Genomic DNA, 12886 nt, shown 5'->3' on the forward strand with positions numbered 1-12886 from the left:
ACATCTGTCCTTCACAGCTACTTTTTTTATTTCATTTCAAAATCTTTACACACGAATTCCCTATCAGCTATAATACAAATAAAATAAACTACTTCTATTACAATTACTTCTTTAATATATATAAAATAAAGGTGTTGCTGTTCTACCTAGGGATCGTGTTTTGTTTAGGGAATTTATTAACTTTGTAGGAATCCCTTCAAGTTTCTTTTAAACATGGAAATTGTAGGGCTCATTCTGATGTTTCTTGGAATCTCATTCCACGTTTTGGCCCAAGAGCGAAAGAAACTTCCCTTTAAGAATTCCAAACTTTGCCTGGGGATGTCAATAACAAGCTGATTCCTAGTCGAATAACTGGATATCTCTGATCTAGTGATAAATTTAGCTTCAAGGCTGTCAGGGCAAAGACCATTCATCATTTTGTACATCATTATGGCCCTGTCATATTTAATTAGATTCGAAACTGAAAGCCATTTACAGATCCACCCGTCCTCAAATTTAGCACTTTCAATTAATGTTTGAGTCCTGTCTTGAAGACGCTGAAAATGTTCAAGCTTTGTAGCGGACAGACTTCCCCATACATCATCACCGTATCTTAGATGGCTCTCGAAAAGTGCCCTGTAAACCTGGTCCAATTTCGACTGTGGGAGTATGTTTTTAAGTTTCCTCAACGAAGAAAGACCACTTTAAAGTTTACACTTGAGCCTCTTGTACTGCTTGTTCCAAGATAGGTTTTCATCGATAGTGACCCCGAGATATTTTACTTCATGGGCTCGTTGGATTTTTCCCCATTTATTTCCACGTTTATCTCCCCTTGGATATGGTTAATTCGTCTTTTATGACCAATGACCATATATTCAGTTTTATTGGTATTCAGATTAAGCTTATTTTGCCGCATCCACTCTGCAATGTTCTTACCCTCAGTTTTTAAGTGATTGCACAGTTCCTCAATGTCTTTTGCAGAGCATGTTATGCTAGTGTCGTCTGCATACATATTTACTGAGCTTTTCTCTAAGCATCGCTCAAAATCGTTTACGTATTAGATGAAAAGGAGGGGCCCAAGGCACGAACCCTGAGGAATGCCGCACTGAACCTTTTTTTGTTGTGAACTGGAACCATTGATTTGGCAGTATTGTATCCTATCAGTTAGGTATGATGTAAACCAGTGATGAGGGGTTACTCCTATCCCATACTTTGATAACTTAGAGAGCAGAATTTTGTGATCCACAGTGTCAAATGCCTTCTTTAGATCAAAGAAGATGCTAATATTTATTTTTCATTTATCGGCATTTGAGAACCATGAGTCAGTAACATTGAGTAATGAGGTCAACGTGTTGTGCAGCTTTCGAAATGCGTGCTGACATTTGGAGAGCATGCTTTTTTCCCTCAGAAATCCTTTGCTAGTCGCAAGAATTATTTTTGACCTAGACAGAAATGTATGGTTTTGTAAAAGTTGTTTTTTGCCGTAAACTTTGTTGAAGTTTTTTTATTCTCAATCATTTTAGTTTCGTGCACATAATAGCTGCAATATACGTCTTTTTGCAAGAACGTTAGATATGACCCCAGTACTAAAACATTTTCAGCTACCGGAGAATTTCAGTACTTAAACTTTCTTGAATAATTGTAGCATGAAAGTAACTTTTTGCAAAATTAACCTATCGCGATTCTTTGAAGAAAAACAATTTGGGCAAAATTTAGCATCGATTGAAATTGATAATGTAGCAGCATGATTGCCAGACACGGTCTCTGACGAAGCGAATTTGGACTTTGTTGAATCTCAGGAAGAATTCGATTCTGTATTAATCGAGAAAGATAAGGTCCGGAAGAAAATATTTGTATGCAGATATCTTGTTACACGTTGCAATACTAATTCTGAAAAAATACACACTTTCTTTATTTTGAAGACTTGGTACTGCAGAACAGAACTTTCTTTACTTGTTTGAGCCGTGTATTTCTTTCATAAGCCACTCCGTGTATCTAGGCCCATCGTAAACCTTATCCTTTTCTTTATATTTCTTTCCCTGTCAAAATTTAGGTACATCCATACATCCTTAATTATAAATGGTTGATGCATAAGTCACACGAAGCAAGTAATTAGAAGACAATAGACAGGGAATTTTTAACAACAATGGAGCAAAGTGCCTAACCTTAGTTGTTGCTCTTGATTTGGGTATTTTCAGCCTTGCTGAATATTTTAAGCCTTGGATACATTTTTGTAACACCATAGAAATCACATGATCGATGACGTCATTTCCCCCGGTCATCAAAATTTTTAATTTTTTTTTTTGAAAAATCGCTCCAACCATCTTATTTGGCATTGTAATAGGAGTAAAAGGTTCTAAAGAATAAACTCTATCAGACCTGCAGATAACGAGTTATTGCTATTTGAAGTTTGCATGACGTCATCAAAATGGCGGTTCTGCAGTTTTCAAGCACGTGGAATTCAAAGGCTTGTTGTCGTAATTTAGGTTGCTCTATCTCAATTTTGAAGTTTTTTTACCTTCATGTTATTCAGCAACTCAAAAATGTCATTTGAGCTGACATGTTTGCCCGCCTGGGAAACTAAGTATTGAGCAAAAATGCAAGCAAAAAGAAAACGTTCCAATAGAAATTTGTCTTCAAAAAAGCTATACTGAACAGGAGCTTTCGTCAACAATGAAAGACCGTCGATTCTTCAGCATTGTCGCTCGGCAATGACCCCAACTTTACAGCAGCTAGAGAGTGCAATATTAAATAGCACTTACATGCCAAGCATGAGTTGATACCTCTTTCACTCAATCATCACAATTACAGGCGATGTTGCAGTTATCAGAATGTCTGTCGAAGTCATATGAAGGAAACGATGCATCTAGCTTTCTCAGATCGGAAAATTGCGGGAATGAGTGCAAGTATTGCTGGTAAGCAATCTTCCAAAATTTCAAAACGAATAGTTCAATAGAGAGAAAGAAATTACATCATGACCTTTTTGATACAGCTTCATACATGGAAGTTTATACACGCGTTAACACAATTCATACTCATTGCGTGAGTAGTTCTTTGAAGGCGATTACATATCAAGGCAGCTTTAAAGTTAAAAAAATCAACGAAGAACGAAAAGAAATTGCACCCAAGGCACGTATCTCCCTCAAATCTAAGTTTTGACCCGTTGGCATCGATCCCTTTTCCACCAGACAACTTAGATGCATCACAACTGGTAAGCAGAAGCGTGTCACAGAATATAATATCAGCTCCCATCAAGGCAACAACCTGCTCCTATGTTTCTTCAACAAATGCTCATTAAAGGTCCACACAGTCTCTTTCCGCAGTGATAAAGTTAGTTTGAACAAAGAAAGACATGTCTCATCTTTCAACTGTTGATAGATGTTATTGTTATGGAATTCACTTTTTGCAACTGTATGCAACCGTTCGAATGAACTCCCGTGCGCCATCCAAGGCTTTCTTAGCTAATTTCTAGGAAATAGCCAAGTTCTTGATATGCTGGTTATTTAAATCGTCGTTAATGAGTTTCCCGGCCCTGTAGAAGTAGGATGTGGTATCATAGGCGTATATAATGAGTTAAGGTAGGGGGGGGGGCTGAAATTTTTTGCCCGAAAAATAATAACGCCCAAATTTCTACGGAGTATACTCTAACACATGTGAGCTTCTAGCATTAGTCAAGAAATAATTAAAATGCAACGACATTGAAATAATGTTAACTAAGAAGCATTTTAAAAACTTCACACACTTTCTTTGAAAAAAGAGAATCTCTTTCATGACAGCGATGAAATTATCGATTATTTTATCGATATCTTTTTGTGAACATGATTTGCATCATTTTCAGCCATCCACACACGTTTTTGCTTACCTGCCTATTTTTGTGATCATTGAACAGTTTGTGTTTCATTTCAAGGATGCAGGGGTGGCGCTAGAAAGAAACCTTCAAGGTGCCGAAGTTTATATTCTCCGTAACTGCCGACGCTGGATGTGTCAAATTGCCGACAGAAAAAAAATCGATTTGCCCCATATAGCAGGTAGGGCCGTCGCGAGGCAAGCCTCGTTGGGGGGGGGGGTGGTTGTTGTGGAATGCAAATTTACCTGATTAAAAAATTATTGCCTGAAACTTTTTAGCTGGTGCCACAAACCTCTGCAATACATTTTGTCAATCTAACTCTGTAAGATAACCGACTTTCCTAATAGTCTTGTCAAATCTCTATATCGGGACGGGCAAAATATATAGTTACTACCTGAGGCGGCATTGGTTGCCGCCGAAGGGGGAGGAAATTTTCGAATTGTGATGCTTCTAGTTCCACTAAAGCAATCCTCCTAATCCCATTGAAAATTATTGTCTTCTTGCAAAACTTTTTTACAGCAGATAAAAACAACAATTTCGCCGTGGTCTTGAAAAATACCAGGTTGTCAGTTACTTCTAAATTTAGATCCCTCTCTCCATCTTAGCATGCCTTTTGAATGTGGAGCTCATAGTGAATTGCAGTTGACGCTTCTACTGAGAAACTTTAGGAGAAATGAACACGAGGCACAATTTTACCTAAGATTGCTTGATCCTTTATTGATTTTATGACAGGAAGGTCTCTGCAAAAATCTAAAGCGTTTCTTCCACCGAGCGGATTTTACCTGAAATTTCCTATTGAGATACTATTGGGGTGGGTATGACAACCCCCCAGTCGCGACGCCCCTGAAAGCACCTCCAATGAAGGGGCACCGAAGGGTCATGGCCCCCACTTTTTTACAAAGCAATAGAGCATTTTTCCAAAATCTTTTGTTGTGGGTGCAAAATTCTCCCTTGCCCCCTTCCCGTCCCCCACTTTCCAACCTGTGTCGGAGTCCACCAGATTTTCTCGGCAATTTGTGCCTTGTTAGAAACTTAATGCGCAAACATTGCCTATTGTTGAATATTTCTTCCTATCTATGGTGGAAGAAGTTAATCAATGGTTTTCTCTAAACCATTTGTTTGTCGCAAGCTATGCGGTGAACAATGCTATTGAAAAATAGTTGATGAAAAAGGACAAGAAGTGCTTTTTGAAAAATTTATTACGCAAAATGAGCTCATGATCGAAATGTTTTCGTTGGCAATAATAATGTCTTGAAACGAAAAGAGAATCCCTTAAGAAGAAAATTCATTAAAGACTTTTTTTATGACAGCGTGATTTTGCTGTTGTTAGGGTAAATTTCCTTGAAACGGTCCAAAACATGATCCAAATCAAGCATCTGCACGTTTCGCATGAATTCCAAGCAGCAACAGGAATTTCAACCGAGAGGAGCACCATGGTATTGTGGGTCATGCGAGGGAGCACCATGAAACAATGTCACAGCTATCACGGAAGCGACAGGATATAATGCCACTTTGATAATAAAATTGCCGAAGAAAAGCCATTGAGAAAATCATAAACCAGCCAGTGCAGTTTTCTCCTCGATTATTTATGTCATTTAAACAACATGTAAACCGGGTGACATCCATCAAGTGCCGACGGTATTGAGAAAGCAAAAATTGATTGGCTGCCGACGGGGGGGCTAACAAAAATCTAGGGGGGGCTAAAGCCCCCCCTTGCCCCCCCATGCCGCCACTCCTGCAAGGATGTCAGAAACTCAGAATCTATTTGTTAGAAGGAGCAAACTTTAATGATGATTTTTGTCGAAAGGTTAGCATTCACGCTTCCATTCCCTAATCACGGGCCAGTGGCTTAACGCAGTTTAGGGCACCTTGATTCAGCGTTTTTCAACCTTTTCTATCGACGGCACATTGTTTGCGGATCGTTATTAGTTTTTTTCTCAATTTTATAGACCACGGCACACTAGGCAATAAATAATTCAAGGTATGCTAGTGTGTCGTGACATAGTGGTTGAAAACATCCAAGGGCCCCCGGCCAAAAGGGGCTCAAGGTGCTTTTATGTACAGATCTTTAAAGCTTTGTTCAAGTTCAAATAACTTTTGAAAACTTCTTCAACTGAAGCTTTAACCTCAAAGCTGAAGTTCCCCCTAGCTAACGAGAAAAATAATTCTCATTTTTATCTTTTTCCATTGTGTTTGACATGCTCTACACCAGTTAATGTGATCTTCTTGCTGTCCGTGAATAGAAGTCCCGTAGCAGTTTTTGCTTAGAGCGCCAGATGCTTTCATTACCCCAAATCACATAAAAAGTAGTATTAACTATCACTAAATCGCACATAGATTTCTTCTTAAACTTTATCCATTACATTGAAGAAACAATTGAACAGAGCTTTGCTTTCTAGATGGGGTTTGTGGTCCTTATCCTTGCAAAGAAAATAATTTTCCTTTCCACTGCCGTCCCCCTCTGGCAGCCCAGTACAAGTACATGAGCTAAGTATGTTCTTGTATATTCTACAACACTAGCATCTTCATGCCAGATCACATCTCAGCAAAACTTCAAATTGCAAAAGTTGGCGTACATTGCCGAGCGACAATGCTGACGAATCAATGGTCTCTCCTTGCTGACGAAAGCTCCTCTTCAGTATAGTCTTTTTGAAGACAAATTTTTATTAGAACGTTTTCCTTTTGCTTACATTTTTGTTCAATACTTAGTTTCCCAGGCGGGCAAATATGTAAGCTCAAATGACATTCTTGAGTTGCTGAATAACACGAAGGTAAAAAAAACTTCAAAATTGAGATGAAGCAAACTAAATTACGACAACCAGCCTTTGAATTCCACGTGCTTGAAAACTGCAGAACCGCCATTTTGATGACGTCATGCAAACTTTAAATAGCAATAACTCATTATTTTCAGGTCTGATAAAGTTTATTCTTTAGAACCTTTTGCTCCTATTACAATGCCAAAGAAGATGGTTGGAGCGATTTTTCAAAAAAGAGAATTAAAAATTTTGATGATCGGGGAAAATGACGTCATCGATCATGTGATTTCTATTGTGTTACAAAAATGTATCCAAGGCTTAAAATATTCAGCAAGGCTGAAAGTACCCAAATTAAGAGCAAAAACTAAGGTTAGGCACTTTGTTCGACTGTTGTTAAAAATTCCCTGTCTACAAGGCCTAATATTGTTTGGAGCTTTGTGCTGATGCTTTGTATCGTAGCGATCTACATTTTTAAGACCATAAAAAGTTTTACTCCATGTTAAGCCTCGTGTTGTCTATAATACTTGTGTCATGCTTCCGTTCTTTCAAAGAGACTACATCCCTACCAGTCAACAAGTTCAGTTGTATATGATTCTTCGTGCTCGGTAGGACGCACTTGTCAGCGATAAGTCGATAGATTAAAACAACATCTCCCCGCGGGCATCAGGCAAAAAGGCTCCAAAAAGAGAACAGCCACGGCATATTTTCAAAACACGCTCATGTACTATATGATTCGGCGATTGGTCAACATTTGCTCACAAATCCAGAGGGTGGCAAAACGTATAGTGACGACCATTTCCAGATAGATGGAAATAAAGAAAACTTTAACGAGGTTTTTCATGAAATAAGCTCCTATTTTGGACTCTTGAGTATGGAGTTACTTACAATGAACATACTCCTTACGATACTTGTCAATAAATCGAAATTAGATTTACCAGATTTCCTGCTCTGTGTAGAATTGAATTCATGCAGATGACTCAAGAAAATCCCAAAAAAGTTGCCTGTTTCATTGAGACACTTAACCATGTGTTCCAATTTTAGCGGATTCCAAATTAGCCAAGGCTGTTTATAGAATTTTTCGTGCATTTTGGTCAAGGCTGTACTATTGAGACACTTAACCATGTGTTCCAATTTTAGAGGATTCTAAATCAGTCAAGGCTGTTTTATTGAGACACTTAACTATGTGTTCCAATTTTAGAGGATTCTAAATCAGTCAAGGCTGTTTTATTGAGACACTTAACTATGTGTTCCAATTTTAGAGGATTCCAAATCAGTCAAAGCTGTTTATAGAATTTTTCATGCATTTTGGGCGTTTTTGAACTAATGAATTGTTTCTTTGTCTTATCAGTGAATTTGCCTTATCAATTTCAAGTTATTTATTCTGGTCTAAACTTTCAACTTCACAAAAATTATCTTTTAGTACCATAAGGTTTTGGTTATAATGAATTTGGCTTCTTATAGTTGTCCTTTAAAGTTGTCTGGTATGTAAACCCCAATGTTTTCATATTTACCTATTGGGTGCGTTGATTGTCTTGCACTAACGATATACAATAGAGAATTGAACTTGAAATTATTCCTTATAATAAAGGTGCTTATTCAAGTTGGCAAAAATACTACTTTTTTGCCTACATGTCCTAAAATAAAATAAAGTTTTAATTGTTTTCTGAATGATAGTGCCTTATAACGTATGTTTACTTCTTTGTTGTTGTAGTTGTCCTTCAGGTCGTTCGACCCCTGGTGATGTTATGAACCTGGCGTCTCCATTCAGCTCTATTTTTAGTGTCTTTGTTGAGCTGATAAGCATTTCTTGTTGTCATCGTCTTAATGTTGTCAAACCACTTTGTTACAGGTCTTCCTCTACTTCTTTTCCCTTCAATTTTTCCTTGCATTATCAGTTTTTCTAAACTGTTGTCTGCTCTATTTATGTGGCCATAATAGGTTAATTGCCTCTTTCTGATGGTGTTGAATAATGATCTTTCTGTTTTTATTTGACCTAGTACCCATTCATTCGTTCTTCTAGATGTCCACGGCACCCTTAGGAGTCTTCTCCATACCCAAAGTTCAAAGGCTTCAATCTTTTTCATTTCTGCTTTTCTTATTACCCATGTCTCACTTCCATATGTAACAACAGGAAATACTAATGCTTCGATTGAGCTGGTAAAAAATACTGGCAAAGAAACACTCAACATCATATGCAAGCCGTGTCAGCTAATCTGGAAAACCATTGAATGGCCAGTCTTCTGTCTTCTTGTCGCTGCCAAAGAAAGGCGATATTAGAGAATGTTCAAATAATCGAACAATATCCTTAATTGTTCACATGAGCAAAATACTTCTGAAAATAATCCAGAAAAGACTAACACCCTATATTGACAGAGAAATATCAATTGAGCAAGCTGGATTTACTACAGGAAGGGGAACTAGAGACCAAATTGCAAACATCAGATGGATATTGGAAAAGGTACGCGAAGTAAAGAAAGAAATATATTTTTGTTTTATTGATTACAGCAAAGCATTTGACTGTGTGGACCATAACACTATGTGGTTTGTGATGAGAAAGATGGGAATTCCAGAACATCTAATAATCTTGATTAAGAATCTTTACCATAAACAAGAAGCGCATGTACGAACAATGTATGGGCCAACAGATTGGTTTGAAATCAGCAAAGGAGTGAGACAAGGCTGTATTCTATCTCCATACCTATTTAATTTATATGGTGAAATTATTATGAGAAACGCAGGACTATATGAAAACAACATCGGAATAAAAGTAAATGGTAGACTCATTAATAACTTAAGGTATGCAGACGACACGACCCTGATTGCCGAAACCAAAGAAGATCTGGAAGAACTTATCAGAAATGTTAAGAAAACAAGCAAGGAAAAAGGGCTACTACTAAATTTAGAAAAAACAAAAGTAATGACGACGGCAGAAATAACCAACTTTGAAGTAGATGGGGAATCCATCGAGGTAGTACAGGAATTCAATGTTCTTGACTGTACATTAACCAGAACCTCTGATCACACAAAAGAAATTAGAAGGAGGCTAATGCTGGGTAGGAAGGCTATGACCAATTTGACAACGATAATGAAAGACAAAAACATCACATTAAATACCAAGATAAGAACAATCGAAGCATTAGTCTTTACTAACTTTTTCTTTGCTAAGCTATTATTATTGTAGTCATTTTTATTTATTTCATTGAGATTATGGGTAGCTTTTAACGTAGAGAACTGTATCTTTTTTCAAGGCAATTTGCACGGATGTCTTGAATAGGTTAGAAATTATTGATTGTCAGGAAACTTCGCAGGCGCACATAATTTTGACGTCTAGTTTGGGCTGACGCGTGTCTATTGTCATATTTTTAAGGAATAATTTCACTACGCTCATATTTGTCTTGCATTTTGATTTGTTTTCGCTTCGAATCAGTGGCGTACCCAGGGATGCAGCAGTGTAATGGGGTTTGAGTAGATAGAGATCAACAGCGAGGGATTGGGTGTAACTCGTATTGAGATCACGAACTGACTAATGAATCTAAACAGCCATTACAATATATACAAACAGGAAGATTATTATAAGCATTATTAACATGAATTAGCGATTAGATTCCAGTCCTTCTACAGCAGTAGTTCTTGGGGCGCAGGCCCTAGAAAATTTGTTTGGACCAGGCATTCCAAACACTCGCAAATGCAGGGAAACACCCTTTTTGCAACAAAATTTGTCCCCATCATTTTATTCATGTTAGCTACGGTAAATAGCAAAGTATTTTACAATTGTTATTGAACCAAGCATACAGTATACAGTATACAGTAGCCAGTTTGGGGTTTTAGCAAAAGAGCTCCTTCGAGAGCACGTTATCAGCGCCACTATAAAAAACAAGGGTAGTAAAAACAGGGCCGGCGAGACGTATTTGAAAGTGGAGGAGCCAAAATTTCAAAGTCTTGAAAGGGCTTAGAAAAGGCTGCCGCCATGGTTGGCGGCAAGAAAAATTTTACAAACTGTAATTAAAATGAATTTTGACTGAAGATGTCGCATAGTCGCGTCTTTTAGAGAAAAACATTACAAAGAAACGTTTGAAACAAGTTGCGACACGTCAAACAAGTCACATAGAAGCGAATTATTCCAACATTGCACGGCTCACACCCTAATAATTTAAGAACAAATTAAGAACAATCCAGCTGCAAATTTTCGAAAAAACTCGAGAAAAGTCAATCTGAACCTAAATTTACTGGTTCTTATAAAAAAGAATGTAGCTCGAAAATTGATCGTTTTGTGATAGGTGTAGGCCTAAGAAAATGTAAAGACAAATGACATCATAAACTGATTTTCATTGATGAAGAAAATGATGAGGAATAATATCTTTTAGCTCCAATTTTTTTATTCTTTACGGAAAAACCACATTAAGCATTTAGAGAAATCTAGCAGATTCATTTAAAATACATTCTAGTCGCATTTTTCATGAAAAATGTTTGAAAAAAAAATTTTGGAGATTTTATCTTCCGACAAGATGAAATGTTTAAAGTTCATAGGCCCCCCAAAATTAGGAACTGGTTTTATAATGAACAAAATCACTGATATAAAGCTAATTATAAGTAATATTATGTTTTAACTGACATTAAAATCACCACAAGCAATCATTGCCTGACAGGCCAATTACCCCAAATTTTTTTTAGTTTTGACCCCCTGTTTCTTGGAAATGCCCCTCATACACTTGATCAACATTCAACCTCGTAATCTACGCCCAAAACTACATTAGAAAAAGTTGGTGTAGTAAATTCTCCGCTCGGGTGACAATACCCTCCCCCCTCCCGCCTCTGGACTATTAGAAAAAGTGTTGAGTACTTCTATTCTAACTCGTCTCCTCTGGTCGATTGCATCCTCAAGAACTAGCGAGAATATAAAAACAATGCGGTGATATTCTGGAAGTTTGTGTATATAAAACACAGGAAGTGGCGCAGTTGGAAGTAAATTTTTATTTGGTGGAAGAGGCTGAATAAAAAGACTAGAATTAAAATTTTACTTACTAAAAATCCCGAAAGATTCTGTACGAGTACACCTCATTGCGTAAACAAAGCATTGTTGTGAATTAATGTCGTTTATATATTTAATATCGCTCATCGCACATTGCAACTTTCTTGATTTGTTTTTGTTTCATTTTGTTAAGGAATTCATTTTTAAATTTTGAAGGAATTCTTTGAAGAAATTGAAGACTTGAAGTATGCTCTTCAGAAATCAGCCAAACTGAACAGAGAATACGAAAAAGCTCTGGAGAAATTATGCATCAAGCATGGCGCTGACTTCGTCTCTTTAAAAGATCGCTCTAAAGAGAGATTTAATCGACGATCAAGAGACAGGAAATCCACTTAGTAGGTTGTTGCAATTAGATTTCTACTTTTTCATAGTTTTTGTCTAGGTTTTTGTCAAGAAATTTCTAGAAACCGCTCACCTAGAGCCTCATCTTGTCAGCCATTAATGCAAAGCATATGCGGAAAATAGCAGACTCGGTTGTCTGTCTGGGAAGAACTATGTATAGGTTTTTGTTTCAAAGTGTGCTTTGCTCCGTTATTTCCCACAATAAATGCTCCTACTGATATGCATGTGCAAACTATAGTAAGATTTTAACAGATGTGTCTTGTTTTACTTCAGCAAAAAATATCAAGAATAGTCTTTACATTTTCGCGTCAGAATAATATCCAGTGAAGATAGTGAAATGAAAAAGAAAACCATAGAAAGGATTGCTTTGTAACATATTGATACTCGCATTCATTCTGAATACATCTCAATTAATATTGCTTTTAAAGTGTACGAATACCCCAGTATCTTGTAGTATCTTGGAAATTTGCTATCACTTGTATATAATTTTACTTATATCTTACTAAAAGGTTTTTGCATAGAAACAAAAAAGGCTTACTGATAGAAGAGGAGGGCAAGGGGCAATGAAGATGTGGCCGGATGCTACCAAATGGATTTTCTAAATGCACTTATTTGAACTGTTTGGGAAGGAAAAATATTCAAATACTCTTCTTAGTTTAGTCTGCTTGTGCACTAAATGCAACTACCAAAACAATGGAAACAAGCTCTTCTAATCATGCCAAATTACAAAAACTTCAACTGTTAACAGGCCTTTTTCTCAGAGGTTTGATTAGTCATGTAAAATTTTTGTCTAGTATCTCACTTACAATCCCGGGCAGAAGTAGTTGAGACTTTTCAACGAAAGTTGATATTTTCTCTTTCCTTTGAATTACAACTCTAAAGGAGAAATGATAGAACTACAAATTTAATATTGGTTCGGGGGGGGGGGAGGAG

General features: G+C 37.1%; 1 protein-coding gene across 2 annotated transcripts in view; it reads left to right on the forward strand.

Moving 5' to 3' along the window:
* The window catches only part of LOC148960333 (adenosine receptor A3-like), a 105657-nt gene extending 92839 nt beyond the window's left edge, over positions 1-12818 (forward strand). Inside the window, exons 9-10 of one of the 2 annotated variants that reach the window (XM_089116056.1) lie at positions 11768-11946; positions 12463-12818. In XM_089116056.1, coding sequence (XP_088972182.1) covers positions 11768-11946; position 12463 — 180 coding nt within the window. In that variant the 3' untranslated portion in view covers positions 12464-12818. Of the gene's footprint in view, positions 1-11767; positions 11951-12462 lie in introns of both variants that reach the window. The other variant, XM_089116055.1, reaches the window with a different exon arrangement.
* Positions 12819-12886: the final 68 nt, after the last annotated feature.

This window comes from Rhopilema esculentum, chromosome 4 (genome assembly GCF_057945365.1).
Source record: "Rhopilema esculentum isolate cy_ngs chromosome 4, ASM5794536v1, whole genome shotgun sequence".
In the NCBI taxonomy this organism is placed as follows: Eukaryota; Metazoa; Cnidaria; class Scyphozoa; order Rhizostomeae; family Rhizostomatidae; genus Rhopilema; species Rhopilema esculentum.